The sequence below is a fragment of the Fusarium phalaenopsidis genome (assembly GCF_050370095.1).
Source record: "Fusarium phalaenopsidis strain FUZ10S chromosome Unknown contig_32296, whole genome shotgun sequence".
In the NCBI taxonomy this organism is placed as follows: Eukaryota; Fungi; Ascomycota; class Sordariomycetes; order Hypocreales; family Nectriaceae; genus Fusarium; species Fusarium phalaenopsidis.
Window position 1 is genome coordinate 1856401 of NW_028145408.1, and position 13986 is coordinate 1870386.

Genomic DNA, 13986 nt, shown 5'->3' on the forward strand with positions numbered 1-13986 from the left:
CTCTTGCTTGAGGATACCATTCCTGAGTGGTTGAGCAGTCTCGAATCTTGAGTCGGTGAAACCAAAGGCAACGGACATCGCCAACTCTCATCGCCTAACCCACACCCTCACGACGCGAACAAGGCTTCCCGTCCAATGAATCACTGACTGACATCTGCATCATCAAGACATGCTCTTGACGCTCACCAAGTCACCCTGATGTACCCTCGTTGTAGCCCTGTGCTTGGACGGTACGGCCCGCGAGAAGCAAGTCGCGTCGCGCTGTGGGGACCCAAGTAACTGCTGCCGAGGTCATCTGAGGGAGTCTGCTACATCTCATTCGCCCCTGCAAGCCGGACACATGATGTGCATCTCGTTGCACAGCCCTCCCGACCGTTGTCTCGACCCCAGTTGAGCCTCAGCCAGCAGGATAGTTGGGCAGAAAGTGCAAGTTGGACCTTCAGGCTACTTCTGGGGGCCAAATCCTGGCCCAAGCCGGAGCCCAGAACGATGGTGACGCACATGTGCATGCTAAGGTGTTGGTCGATGGCTTCTTGCGTTAAAGAATGCCGCGCGGTTGCGTTATGGGTGGCGGCTACAGTGAATGTAATAAACGCGCATCTACCCAGGATGCATATCAGAAAACAGGGCGGTAAGTATGTTGGCATCTAAGTCGTTCAGATCAAGGCATGAACTACGGGTCCTATTCACGTCCTGGGAATCACTTTACATGGATCCCAACAACTGGCGATGGAACGTTGGGTACCAAGGCAGGTAAGTGACCTCAACTTGACCCGATATCCCGCACACACTTGTAATCTTCCACCACGACTCGTAGGTCACCTCTCATCTGTTATCGCCGATCAATAAACCATCCTAGACAGCTCTCTGCATCTTTTGGGGTTGGAGAGTGCTGTTTTCTATCTTTTCCGTCGATTCTATGTGGTTTGTGTCTGGAGAAGCTGAGCAGCGCAGTACGGGACCATACTGAAGAATAGGGGGAAGTAGTGGCGCAATCTTCGTCCAGAGCAGCAAAGGGGGTACACACTCCAATACCAGGGTACACATGGATGGCATCACATTCCATTATTTAGATACAGGGGGCAGATATTTGATACACTGACTCTACTATCCTATACGCATCTTTGGTCGGAAGAAAGTGATGCGACTATGTGGATGGCCGAGCCGCTGAAACTGCCGCCAGTATCATGACTGGACTTCAGCGGCAATGACGGTAGGACGTAGTCCTCCTTTTCTGGTTTGCTAGCATTGTCTCTTTTGTCTCCCTGCGGTTAGGTGACATGAGGCTGGATCTGCCTGGTGAGTTACCAGCGTGGACGACAAAAGGTCATCGCCAGATCGATCGTCCTATCATAAGGATTAGATGGATTAGTAGAAGAGACTGTGTAAGAGATCTAGTAATGCCACGATTATTCTCCCCTACTTTAAGATTACTCTTCTAGAAACTTGTGAACAGGTGGTACCTGGGGAACATGATGACAAGTGGGTGAAGCCCTCATCACTGCCATATATACAACTTCCATCATGCCTTTGTCTCGTTACCCGATACCCCTATCTACCCAGTTGCCATCCCGTCTCCAACCTCATAATAATTCAGTCGATATCGTAACTAGATTCATTGGTACTATGGCCAACTTCATGACAGCTACGACACTTCCGGGTTGGGCAAGTGGCGGCATTACGCCCTTCTTTACCGCATGATGGGCGTTCGCAGGCGCCCTCCGTGCTGTAGCCAACAAGTTCTTTACACTCGCTTACAGTGTGATCAAGCATTTCACAGTTGAGGCAACTCGACAAGCGTGGGACGAGTTGACGACTTTCATGCCAGTTGTAAATTCGGAAGAGATGGTTCGAACGCTCGATGAATTCCTCGCGGCGTTCATGCCCAACAAAGGTGCCACGATTAAGCAGCAAAATAGTCATGCCGCGCGCACGAGTGAGGGCCAATGTGCCACGGAAGGAATTGGCGATGAAACCAAGGTGACTGACAGTCACATAGTCAACAAAGACGATGTCGGCTTCATCGTCTTGAGAAACACAGGCTGAGCGTGCTTTCTGGCATAACCGGGACCATAATGAATGATGGCGTTCACTCGGTAGGTCTTGGCTGAGGAGGGGAGTCTCCCTAGTCTTCTGGTGTTTGTAATTTTTCTCTCTGCGGTGCTGACTCCCACTACGCCCCTGGGTCCAAAGGGATTCTTGCAAGCGGTTTTCTTTGGGCGAACGGTCTTTTGGGAACTTAGATGCTTGAATTGCTTGGCTGCTTTTGGACTAATCTGCCACAAGTCAGTCAGACTTAGCTGCACCACGGTTGCATCGGCTAGGTTCTTCCAGTTAAATAGCCCTCGACCCTCCCGGGCGTGGATTTCTGCTCGACCGGTGCGTCGTTCCTTCAGAATCTTCGCCGCTCTCCGTCAAGAGTCTTGACTTTGAGGCGGTTCAAGGTGTCTTTTGAGAAGCGACCCTGGTCGATGAGAGACTTGATTGCTCTTTGGAACTCAGTGACTTGGGCCCTGTAAAGCGCAATGATCAGGATGTCGATTGGCTTCCCGCTGTTTTCCCCGAGACCAGTAAGGCCAGAGTCCAGAATGCGTCCGACATGCTCCAGTATCCAGGTCTTATGCATCTTGTTGACCTGAGAGGTCGCTACCTTTCTCGATTGGTTGCCAGAGAATTCCACAACAAGGCTGCAACTGTCGCTAGGCAAGTCAGGGTAGGCATTGTTTCGAATGTACTTCTGTATGCTTTGAAGAGATGCTGGCCAGTTGGCTTCACTACTTCGAAGGAACCTCATCGTGTCGTTGTAGAACAACGTGCTGGCTGCAGCGATGGCTGTGCCAAAGGAGCGTCGGTTTATTACCAGATCAGGTTGCATGACGAAAACCTCCTGTTGATTGTCCGGAGCAAACAAGCGATCGAAGTAAGCCTTTGCTGTCTCATTGGGGGGCGGAACCCCGATAGACCTCGGATAGCTATCCAAGACGGCCTTTGCCGTATCCTCAGCCGCGTTCTCGTTATCCATAGGTCGGGAGACCAGATAGATTTGGAATGTCGGGTCGAGGTGCATCGATGGGATCTCAACGCGAGAGGCCTTCCACTGCCTCACGAAATCATTGCGTTCGGGGAGTGGAGGCTCGGCAGTCTCAGCCTCGGGGCGGTGCCAGGCGTCGGGATGGTCGCGAAACCATCTCAGCTTCGGACATGCTCAACTCCTTGACCTCATCATTCGTCAGTTCACGGGTAAGACAGTCGGCAGCTGCAATAAGCATGAACTGGCGTGGGTCCTCTGCCGTGCTGGAAGGAAGAACGACGTTCTGGAAAAAGTTGCGGACAAAAGCCTGAAATTCCTCTTCAACACCCTCATCTGACTTCAACGAAGAGCGACTTTCCGGAAAAAATTTCTGCAGGATAGCCTGGAGTTGGCTTACGAGCCTGAAGGTTAACTCGGCAGTAGGACTCTCAAGGCGTATATATATATATCTTGAAGCGGCACGACGAGAAATCAGCGGTGTTAAAGTGCAGGTTGAAGGCCCTCAGAACGGCCATGTTTTTCAGGCGGTACGTCTTCCATGATGTCGATATCCTGAGCGATGTGTGAGTTGAAGCGCCCAAGAGGAGATCGAGCGTGCGAGAAGTGAGTTTTACCTTGTTTCGTCGCCGACGGTTGTTTGGTGTTTGTTGGTATCAATAACGTCTCCGCCGGGCACAATATAAAACAGCCTATACAATGACAGATTGTTTGATGATGATTGTGCGACGTGTTTAGCACGCACAGGCGGGCGTGAAGGGAAGATGAAGACATGCGATATGCATCACTCGGGGTAAGGAATAAACGAGATATCAGAACGACAAAGACAAGCAAACCCTACTAGAACTACGAATAAAATGTAGATAAATATATTAAAAGAATTCTCTCCTGGAATCAGGACTTTTGATCTTTTTTATTTAGTATCTTATATGCCTATCAAACCTTAATGGCTATCCTTAGGGGGAGGATACGCAAACTCCTTTACTACCTGTCTCGTTTATTTCTTCACCTGTGTGCGCGCATGGGCGTACGCAAGGTAGTCTTGGCTTATGGCAGACAATTCACATACGGAGACACGGGAACTTTTCCAGGTGATGCGCTCAAGCCATATGTACAACCTTCATCGTTAATCATTACCCCTATCTATCTAGGTATCATCCATACAACATGACCCAAGTGCCCATCAAGACTAGTAACTCGTTATACCATTAGCCACTTAAGATTATGCTCCATTGCGGTACACTTGTGCACCCTGGTTCCGAAACATTATAGTATCCCTCCTTTGCAGCACCATCAGAGCACGATTGAGTGCTTGCTCACTGTATCCCTTGCCTTCAACCATCTCCCTCCGAAGTGTTGACAGGCTGGTGCTCCAGCCAATCGGCAACCGCCGCTTCAACTCAGCCTCGAGACGGTTGACCTCGTCGTTCAGTTCGCGGCTACCCTGGTTGCTGCCCTGGTTCACGGCATCCATGGTCGAGCACAGGAAGAGACGGATGGCCTCATCGACATGTGCCTCCGTGGCGATGGGGGAGAGAGTGAGCTTGGCAAGAGACTCTGTAATACGGACGATGGCCTCTAGCTGACGGACTGTGATGGGGATGGAAGAGCGGGTGTTGGCCTCCATCTCGGCAGCATGGACTTGACGTCGGATGGAAACAAAGTGAGATGAGAGTTTCTCTGCGGCCTCGGGGCTAAGACGAGGAGCGCATCGGCTGGATAATATTAGTTAACCCAAACTCTGATAAGCGGACCAGGTAACTTACGTCTTGCAGTATGTGACATATCTTCGCATCTTGTCAATAGGGATCTCAGACTCAGCCACATCCTCTGCGCCTCGGCCATCCATTTGAATGCTGAGAACGTGCTTGGCCATTCGTTCATCCTTTTCACGACTGTGCTCATCCTTGACGATAAAGATCATGTCAAAACGGGACAAGATGGTGGTCTGGAAATCGATGTTTTCTCCAGGAGTCTTCATGTCATCGTAACGACCAAAGATAGGGTTGGCAGCAGCCAGGACAGAAGTTCGGGCGTTGAGGATGGTGGTGATGCCGGCCTTGGCGATGGAGATGGTCTGCTGTTCCATGGCCTCGTGGATAGCTACTCGGTCTTCATCTCTCATCTTGTCGAACTCATCGATACAAACGACTCCACCATCTGCCAAGACCATTGCACCACCTTCAAGATAGAACTCCCGGGTAGATTGATCTCGCTGGACAGACGCTGTCAGACCAGCTGCGGACGAACCCTTTCCGGACGTGTAAATCGAGATAGGGGATGCCTTTTCGACAAACTTTAGGAGCTGCGACTTGGCAGTACCAGGGTCACCAAGGAGGAGAACATTGATGTCACCTCTCAGCTTCATTCCGTCGGGAAGAATCTTTTTGGAGCCACCCAGCAACAGACAGAGGACGGCCTTTTTGATGTCTCGGTTTCCGTAGATGGAGGGGGCGATGCAGTCAGCCATGATGTTGTACAGATCTGGCCGCCTGCTCAACTCCAAGAATTCTTGTTCCTCCTCTTCGGTGAAGGTAGCACTGCCCTTGGCCGATTGGTCAATGTCTGTCTGCAGACCAACTGCTCGCAGATAGGGAGTGCGGATAGCTACAGCACCGCTAGTCGACGAGTTCTTAGAGGCCTTGTTCTGGTAAATCGAGAAGATGCCCATAACAGTACATCTCGATCCAGGAACGACCCGGTTCGTCAGATATCTATCGGCCGAAATGAGGACATGTCGTGGCAGTTCACCAACGGGAACTTGATCTGGGGCCTCCTGCAGCTTGATGATCTGTTGATCAACAAACTTGCTCTTCTCGTGGACGACAAAGTAGGGATCCAATGGACATTTTGGCGTGGGATCGTTGGGGATTCGGGTTCGGGCACATTGCCTGGGCAGGGTAACTCCTGTGAAGCCGCCGAGGATAGGAATGGTTTGCTCGTGTTGACAGTTCCTACACTTGATCTGGAGTTCGGTCGCCTTGGATGACATGACGGAAGCACCGATGACGATACCCGGCACCCGAACCAGTCGGGCAATTGTCATGGAATCGAGGTTTCGGATGGACACATTGTCGGCGTCGCTGTGGAGAAGCAGCTGATGCTCGGGGATCTCGGCCTTGGGCTCGTGGGGAAAGACAATGCGGTGTGTACACTTCTTCAGGGCACCCTCGAACTATATCTTGTAAGAGATTGAAATGTTTCCGAGTTGCGCAGCCCTTACCAAGGGGATGATCTCGGCAGGCTCAGATGCCAAACGATGTGCCAGGTCTTCGTTAAAGCTGATCAAATCATTGATGTTGACATCGCAAAAGTACCTCTTCAGCAAGGCATTCTCTCGTAGTTGATCTCTGTCAAAGTATAAGTGCATGCGCAGGTAACGCAGAGTAGGCTGCGCACCTGTAGACAAAGTTGTTGTCAAGCCGAAAGTCTAGGATGAAGGTTTCGAGCTGTGTCTGAAGCTGCAACCGGGTGTCGCCATTCTCGCCGAAACTCGGCTCGTAGACGTGAGTAGAGTAGACTGATCCGCGATCCATTGTGATCTTTGAGTGCCTGCTCTCGTTGCTGTTGAGCGCAAGAGTCGACAGGGGAGTTTGGAGATCTTGTTTGTGGAGTTTGGAGGGGCTTGACTCCGCAAGTTGGAAGGGTAACACAATTTACGCGCCAACGCGACTTCCCCCTGAAGGAGAGACGCGTCGCAAGGGCGCGTTTAAGTGGTTGCAGGCGTCCCAATTGGGAATGGCGCAACAAGCTCAACGCTCCCATCACGTGTCAGCGCCAAGGAAATACTTGCTCAGGTAAGCGTAGCGTTTAGGGGGGGAGCTGCGTGGCATACTTACAAGGTGTCTACCACCTGGACAAGGGAGGCTACAGCTGCAGCGGGTAATTCGGAGGCCTGTTGATGATGACGGCGTATTCTTGATTACAATCTCTTAATTGTCTCTTCTCTTCGCATCCTGTTCGATACTACACGTGCGTCGGCGTGCGCTTCGCTTCGCTTCTACCTAGTTGATGTCCTTCATTCAGCGATGATACCCTAGTAATACGGACGCGACATCCATCAGCCGTCAACCCTACCCGTTGTCGGCTCTTCCAGAGCTTCTTCATTCACCATGTTCTCCCCCAGCGCCGCCAAATCCGCCGACAACCTCTCGTCGCTGTCACCGATAGGCCGGGGAGAGCTACCCTTTCACAGGTAAAGCTCCTGTGGATGCGCTCTGGATTATGGCTGACCAAAGGGGGCGTGACAGTAATAGACATGGCCAGATGCATCCTCATCCAACTTCACGACGTGGCTCTACAGCCAGCTCTATTCATTCAGTAGGAGGCGCCTTGGACAGTGCCCCTAGCAGTTGGGCACCTTCGGTCTACGAATCGAGCCATAATGGTTCGTTCCGTCCTCAAATACATGCCTCGCTGGCAATCGTTGACCCCGAGTAGCTATCTCGACCCTTCTCCAACCCCCCATTGTACGAACCGGCCTTCAGCCTCACACTTCGGCCCCAGCCTCGAGCGCCCACAAGCCCCCGACAGCGAGAGACATTCCACCAGTCGCCCTAACGAATATCACCAAGATCGATGTGGACGAGTTCAAGCCTTATCTGTCGCAGATTGGAACCCTTTACGAGCAACTTCAAAGATTAAAGGAAAACGACGAGGAGGCAAACCAGCAACGAACCGGCCGGCAACCCGACACACCAACCGATACAGGCGATGGATTCTTGCGACCAAGCTCAAGGTCTCGGCCGACTCGCAAGGGCTCTACTACATCTCTCTCGTCGCTGAACTCGAATGAGGGCGCGAGTCCAGTACGAAGACCCAGCGCCGGCTTTGTCCGAAGAGCTACCCAAGGACCGCCTCCTTTGTCGACCATCCCGACCGTGTACTTTGACGACGACTTCCGCCTCGAGAATCCCCGAACGTTTGATGTTGTCAGTGAGCGATCCGAGGTTATTCGGCCGACCAACGCCGAGGATGGCAAGGGCGGACTCAATGGAAGTGCTGCTGCGCCGCGCAAAGCCCTCGCTACCAACGCTATCTTGCAGGAGAAGCTGTCATGGTATATGGACACTATTGAGGTCCATCTCATCAATTCGATTTCTACTGCATCCACCACCTTCTTCACGGCCCTGGGGTCCCTCAAGGAACTGCACTCGGAAGCCGCCGAATCTGTCACACGGATCAAGACACTCAGAAAGGAACTGGAGGCACTCGACGAAGAGATAGCAGCCAAGGGCCTGCAGATTGTGCACAAGAGACGGAGACAGGAGAACTTGCGACAGCTCAACGACGCTGTGCTTCAGCTGAAGCAGATCGCCGATGGAGTCGCAAATTGCGAGACTTTGGTTGACGAAGGCGAGATCGACAAGGCCCTAGCAAGTATTGACACGTTGGAGAAGCTTATCGCTGGCGAAAGAGATGCGACTGCCGTGAACGAACCGGAAATTCAGCTACGGGATCTGCGATCAGCTTCAGCCCTACAGGGTGTCAACGCAGATCTGGCCACTCTAAGATCTCGCATTGGAAAGGCATACGAAACCAACTTCTCCAACATTCTGATCCGTGACTTACGACGACATTCCGAATCTGTCTCTCCGCAAGAGATTCTTCTCAGATGGAGCAACGCAGCAAACCGAGCTAAGGGCAGCCATGCGAGATCACCTTCAGTGTTCCCAACCTATCTGACAGGCACCGACGAGCCCAAGGCCGAGCTGTTTCCCAACATGTTCGGCCTACACCGCGCGAAGCATATTGCTGCTGCGACTATTGCATATCGAGAAGCCGTCTTGCGCGAGATTCGGAACTTGATTCGACGACCCCTACCCAGCTCCACGGATGATGACAACGAGTCGATGATGTCGGTTTCTACCGCGAGCGGAGGTCGTCATTTGTCAAACCAGGAGAAGTCATCTATTCTGGCACGAAACCTTCGTGCTTTGGAGGCTGAGGATGGCGAGGAGCTGCTCATCAAGATCTACATTGGAGTCACGGAGACTTTAAGGAGAATGACCACGCAGGTCAAGGTTTTGCTGGAGATCACCAGCTCGCTGTCTGACAACCCAGAAGGGGATGGTTTGAGGTCTCCCCCAGTCAGGTCGCCGATTTCAAGTCCAAGGCCAGATCGCTACCCAGGCGGTTTCTTCAACAACGCCGCGATGGAAGTACAAGAGGAGCTGCACAAGAGTCTCGATATGGCCAACCTACTCGGCCAAGCTGTTGATGTGGCCATCGAGAAGATTGTCAAGGTGTTGAAGGTTCGAGCAGAGCAAACGGCGCAGTTGCCGTTGCCAATGTTCCTGCGGTACTTTACGCTCAACCTGTACTTTGCCAATGAGTGCGAGTCGATATCTGGTCGCAGCGGCACATCCTTAAAGACTGTGGTTAACGGCCACATCAAGGACTTTGTGCAGAGGAACCGCGACGCAGAGATGCAGAAGCTTGCGCAAGGGATGGAATCTGATCAGTGGAATGCCAAAGACTTTAATGAGAAGAATGAGGCGTTGCTCAACATCATTCTGGCTAGCAGCACCCAAGATCCCCCCGAATGGACTGACAGCACCAAGATCTGGATACCAGCTTCGGAGCTGGAGCCACCAGAAGACGAAGATGCGATCGAGACGAATGGAACCAGCAAGGAAAAGACGAGGACAGCCACAATCGATTTGGAATCGTTCATGCTTCCTAAGTCGGCAATACTATGTCTCGAGGGAGTTGCAAAGTTCTCGCATCTAATAAGCGGGATCCCATCCATGACGATCGACATTGCAACATCGTTGATAGCGTATCTCCAGCTCTTCAACTCAAGATGTACACAGCTCATTCTGGGTGCTGGCGCCACCCGATCAGCAGGATTGAAGAACATCACGACCAAGCACTTGGCACTGGCATCTCAGGCACTGTCTTTTATAGCCACACTCATCCCTCACATGCGAGAGTTTGTGAGGCGCCATGCAGGATCTGGGGCGAGCGTGTCGAATCTCATGGGCGAGTTTGATAAGATTAGACGTCTCCTACAAGAGCACCAAGACAGCATCTACCAGAAACTAGTCGAGATCATGAGCGGCAGAGCAGCTATTCACTCTCGGACGATGAAGTCGATCGACTGGGACAAGGACGCAGGCAAAACTGGGGTGCATCCGTACATGGAGACGCTGGCAAAGGAGACGACGACACTGCACCGCGTCTTGACCAAGCATCTCCCGCAGATGTCAATCCAGATGATTATGCTTCCGGTGTTTTCTAGCTACAGGGACCAGCTTGGGTCAAGCCTCAAGGACGCCGAAGTCAAGACTGAGGCTGGCTTGAAGAGGTATGTTGGCTTACGTATTGGTTTATGAGGCTTGTTACTAACAGAGTGTGCAGCATGTTGCATGACATTGAGTTCCTCACGACTAAGCTAGGAAGGCTAGATGGATTTGGAGAGACGGATGAACATCTGAAGAAGATTATCAACGCGAAACAAGTCAAGGCAGAGGAGCCAGCTCCAGTAGAGGCCAAGAAGGAAGAGAAGGAGGAGGAGACAAAGGAAGCCGAGGCACCTCCTGCAGCGGAGCCCGACAATGAGGAAGAAAAGAAGTAGAGACGACGACGAAGATCTAGGAAGCCGAATCTCGGGCTCCAGGAGGAAGCCAATGTTACGATTAGTTACGCAAAGTGCGGTCTTTGTGTGTGTGCACAACCTCACACATTCATTCACACCCATTAGAATTCCGTCTCCTTTTTTTTTTTTTGTTCTCATCCATGGCTGAAGTTTCTATTCCGATTCACACCATCTCGGCCATCTTGTTTATCGAATCACATCATGGAGGATTCGCGGGTTGCAGCTTGGTACGGGATCCTACATACAGCGCATCTACTGCATACTGCCGTCAGAAGATTAATCTCTTTTAACCCCTCCCCAGCTGATGCTGCAGCAATCCTTCAGGCCATGTTTAAATTAATCCTCAACTCACTGCCAACACATTCATTTACAGGTCCCGGGGTCTAGAGATGAACCCTTGCTCCCCCGTCTTGGCGAGAACCGTGTTGCTGGGTCTTTGTCTCGGCAGGGTCCTCGTTGGTGCCACGCCCTACGGATGGATATTTCAGCCTCACGGGGAAGGAAGCGGTGTGTAAATCCATTCGACTCCTCTTTTTTTTTTTTTTTTTTTTGTTTCGAAACGGAGAGTTCGGATGTTGGTTGGGATGAAACAGAACCAGCCGTTCTTCGGGATGGATCAACAAACAACAAAGAGTTTGAATCCTTTGAGAAGGAAGCAAACCCTCGATACGCTTCTTTCAACGTCTGTTCTTGGCAATCAGGTTTGCCAAGTCCGGCTAGCCAAGTACGTCTTTGACAAGACAGATTCCCGTGTCTTGCGTGATGTGATACCCGGAATAAAGACCGCGATGTCAACTGCCGTGTTCATGAAAAGGCTGCTGCGTAATGTCTCACTCATGACTTCCAGCCTTGGCTTTCAGCCCTCGGCTCTGTTTTCCCTCATTGACAAGAATAGAGTTTCTTACGCGTCAAGTTGCTTGGCCTTGTTTCTCCTTCTGCAAGCCTTTTCGAAAAGAGAGGCGTTCAATTGTCGCTCAATCTTCCATTTACAGCAACACAAGACGTCCTCACTTTCTTGGCTGCTTCGGTGGACACAAGCTCTGATGCGCGTCTGACGTGTTCACATTCATAGCAACCACCCCCTGTAACTTATCCCAGCAGCGTCATTTGATCACAGCCCGCAGGAGAAGTGCATACTCAGACAGAAAGAGAAGAGAGAAAATAGCACAAAGAGTGGGAAGAAAGGTAAAAAGAACCCGCTGTTTCATCTTGTCTGACCTTGCATGCCAAGTGCCCAATCCCGTCAACCCATGCATGCGCGCGCTTGGCGGTTGGTCTTTTTGTTTCAACAAGAACAGAGGCGTCAGACTTTCACGTGTACATGGGCCAATAATGTCAAGAAATATGTCTTTTTGGACGAAAAACTGGCTCACCGGCCAATGTCTGAATATATACAGAAGAATGTTATAAATGCAAAAATCGCAAACAGCACCAATCCTTCTTCGGTCTGGATTCCAACGAGTGTGAGTGTAAAAATAATGTGCGTAGAATTTGGTAAGTTTGTGTGAGTGAGTGCCAGCCTCGAACCCCCCTTGCTGACACAAGAGGCGTCAAGCCTGTGATAAAAATGTTGCTTGTATGTGCATGTGAGAGAGCGCAGAACGAGTGATGCTGCTCTCCAGATGGGCTTTCTCACAAAGAATCGCCCAGTCCTGTTCTTGTCTCGAGTTTTTTACCCATCCATCCATCCATCCGTAAGCGCCAGCCTGCTCCGCCCAAAATGTCTAACCCAGAGTTTTCCTCGCAATCAGATGAAAAAAGACCTCGGTTTTGTTTTGTTGTCAAATCGCGAGGGGTATCTTTTGGGGGTATGTGAAAGAGAATCGTATCGTGTCATCGTCAAGTGCCGTGTCAACACGGCAACGAAAAGGGGGGTGTCGAGAAGTGAAGAAGTGATGAGATGAGCCGTCTTTTTTAGGCGGTCAACAGACTGCGCTTACTGGGCAGCAGTCTTGTTGCCGGGCAGCTCGACCGAGCCGGCGCCCAGGGTGGTGATGAGGTGAGTCTCGTCAGTCACCTTGGTCTGCTCATCGTCGGGCAGGTAGTAGGCGTTGTCGCAGGGGAACTCCTCGCAGCCAGAGTCGGGGGTCATGGACTTGGCAGGGAACATCTGCTTGACGTTGTTGGTGTCACCGGGGACGACAATGGCGGACACGTCGAAGTAGGTCTTGCCCATCCAGCCGCCGAAAGTCACCTCGCCGAGCATGCCAGTGCCAGTGTTCTTGCCACCCTTAACGACGGCCCAGTAGTTTCCAATGTACTTGTCAGGGAACTGGACAGTGGTGTCCTCCTTGTTGCTCACAACGACGGGGTCGATGTTGGCATATCCGGGGTCAGAAGTGAAGTACACGGTGCGGACCTTGTCGTCAAGAGTCTTGAAGGTGACCTGGGCGGCAGCGGCGTAGGTAGCAGAGGCAACAAAGGCCATGATAGCAGTAGCGAACTTCATGTTGGCGGTGTTTTGAGGTATGGTGGTGCTAAAGTTGCAGGATATTGGTATAAATAGATGGTTGCAGTTTCTCGATTGTCGTCAAGACAAGAGTGTTGTTCAGTGGTGTCTGATAAGGACCGAATCAAGACGTCTGTTGTTGGTATTCAGGTGCAGTTGCTGCAGCTGTTGAGAGTTGATGATGTGTTGATCGAGAACTAGCTCGTACAGTTTATGCCTGTGAGGGATTGTGGTAACTCGGCTTCCAAAAGGAATGAGAAGCTTGGAGTAAGCAAGGAATGATAGTCCGAAGACAAGAAAGGTTGAAACAGAAAGACAGTGCTGTGGGTTGCTGATCAGAGGAGTGGAAAGGGGAGAGGGAGGCCCGTTTTATAAACAAGGTCCCACGACGAGGAGTGAGCGAGCAGGCGAACCCGGAGACCTGGGATGCGTGTGTGTGGCCCACAGACTCTACTGTTCCCTCACCCATCCCATCCCGTCGTCCACCCACACTCCCTGTCGAGATCAGATTTGTCAAGACAAGGAAAACGTTGGACCGCCGCCTGGTGGGGCGGCACTGCAGACGAAGCCTTTGATCAAGGGTCGTCCACCGTGGACCTTGGCCCGTGGAGCCGCTCTACGACTCCCGTCGTGTAAGCCACCAACTAGAGCCGCCGGTCGTGCCGCCAGTGGGACTGAGGCAAGGCCCAGCATTGGAATAAGCTCCATGGTTGGGGAGTAATGCCCTGCCCTGGCATGGCAGGCATGGCATTGCAAGCAATATGCGCGCACAGTGAGCCCAGCTCTGATGCACCGGGTAGGTAGAAGTCCCTCAGCGTGTCGTCTCACTGAATCCAATCTCTGTCGACGCTGTAATCGTTGCAGTCATCTCTTGAGTGGTACGTTGTGGTGTGGTGTCTGCTCTGTTAG

The 13986-nt window shown here is 51.7% G+C and overlaps 4 protein-coding genes across 4 annotated transcripts; 1 reads left to right on the forward strand and 3 right to left on the reverse strand.

The window, feature by feature from the left end:
• Window positions 1-2392: 2392 nt before the first annotated feature.
• LRP88_06144 (uncharacterized protein) lies at window positions 2393-3067 on the reverse strand (the record flags this gene model as incomplete). The annotated part of the gene is made up of 1 exon (XM_083242684.1): window positions 2393-3067. The coding sequence occupies one exon, from the start codon at window positions 3065-3067 to the stop codon at window positions 2393-2395; it is 675 nt and encodes a 224-aa protein (XP_083101620.1).
• A 1183-nt stretch (window positions 3068-4250) lies between these two features.
• On the reverse strand, window positions 4251-6564 carry LRP88_06145 (MCM DNA helicase complex subunit MCM5; the record flags this gene model as incomplete). The annotated part of the gene is made up of 4 exons (XM_083242685.1): window positions 4251-4743; window positions 4795-6203; window positions 6252-6378; window positions 6428-6564. 4 exons carry the CDS (start codon window positions 6562-6564, stop codon window positions 4251-4253), a joined length of 2166 nt encoding a protein of 721 aa, XP_083101621.1.
• Window positions 6565-7140: 576 nt separating this feature from the next.
• On the forward strand, window positions 7141-10607 carry LRP88_06146 (Vps54-like protein-domain-containing protein; the record flags this gene model as incomplete). Its single annotated transcript, XM_083242686.1, has 4 exons — window positions 7141-7223; window positions 7285-7415; window positions 7469-10337; window positions 10391-10607. The coding sequence occupies 4 exons, from the start codon at window positions 7141-7143 to the stop codon at window positions 10605-10607; spliced, it is 3300 nt and encodes a 1099-aa protein (XP_083101622.1).
• A 1957-nt stretch (window positions 10608-12564) lies between these two features.
• On the reverse strand, window positions 12565-13077 carry LRP88_06147 (uncharacterized protein; the record flags this gene model as incomplete). Its single annotated transcript, XM_083242687.1, has 1 exon — window positions 12565-13077. The coding sequence occupies one exon, from the start codon at window positions 13075-13077 to the stop codon at window positions 12565-12567; it is 513 nt and encodes a 170-aa protein (XP_083101623.1).
• Window positions 13078-13986: the final 909 nt, after the last annotated feature.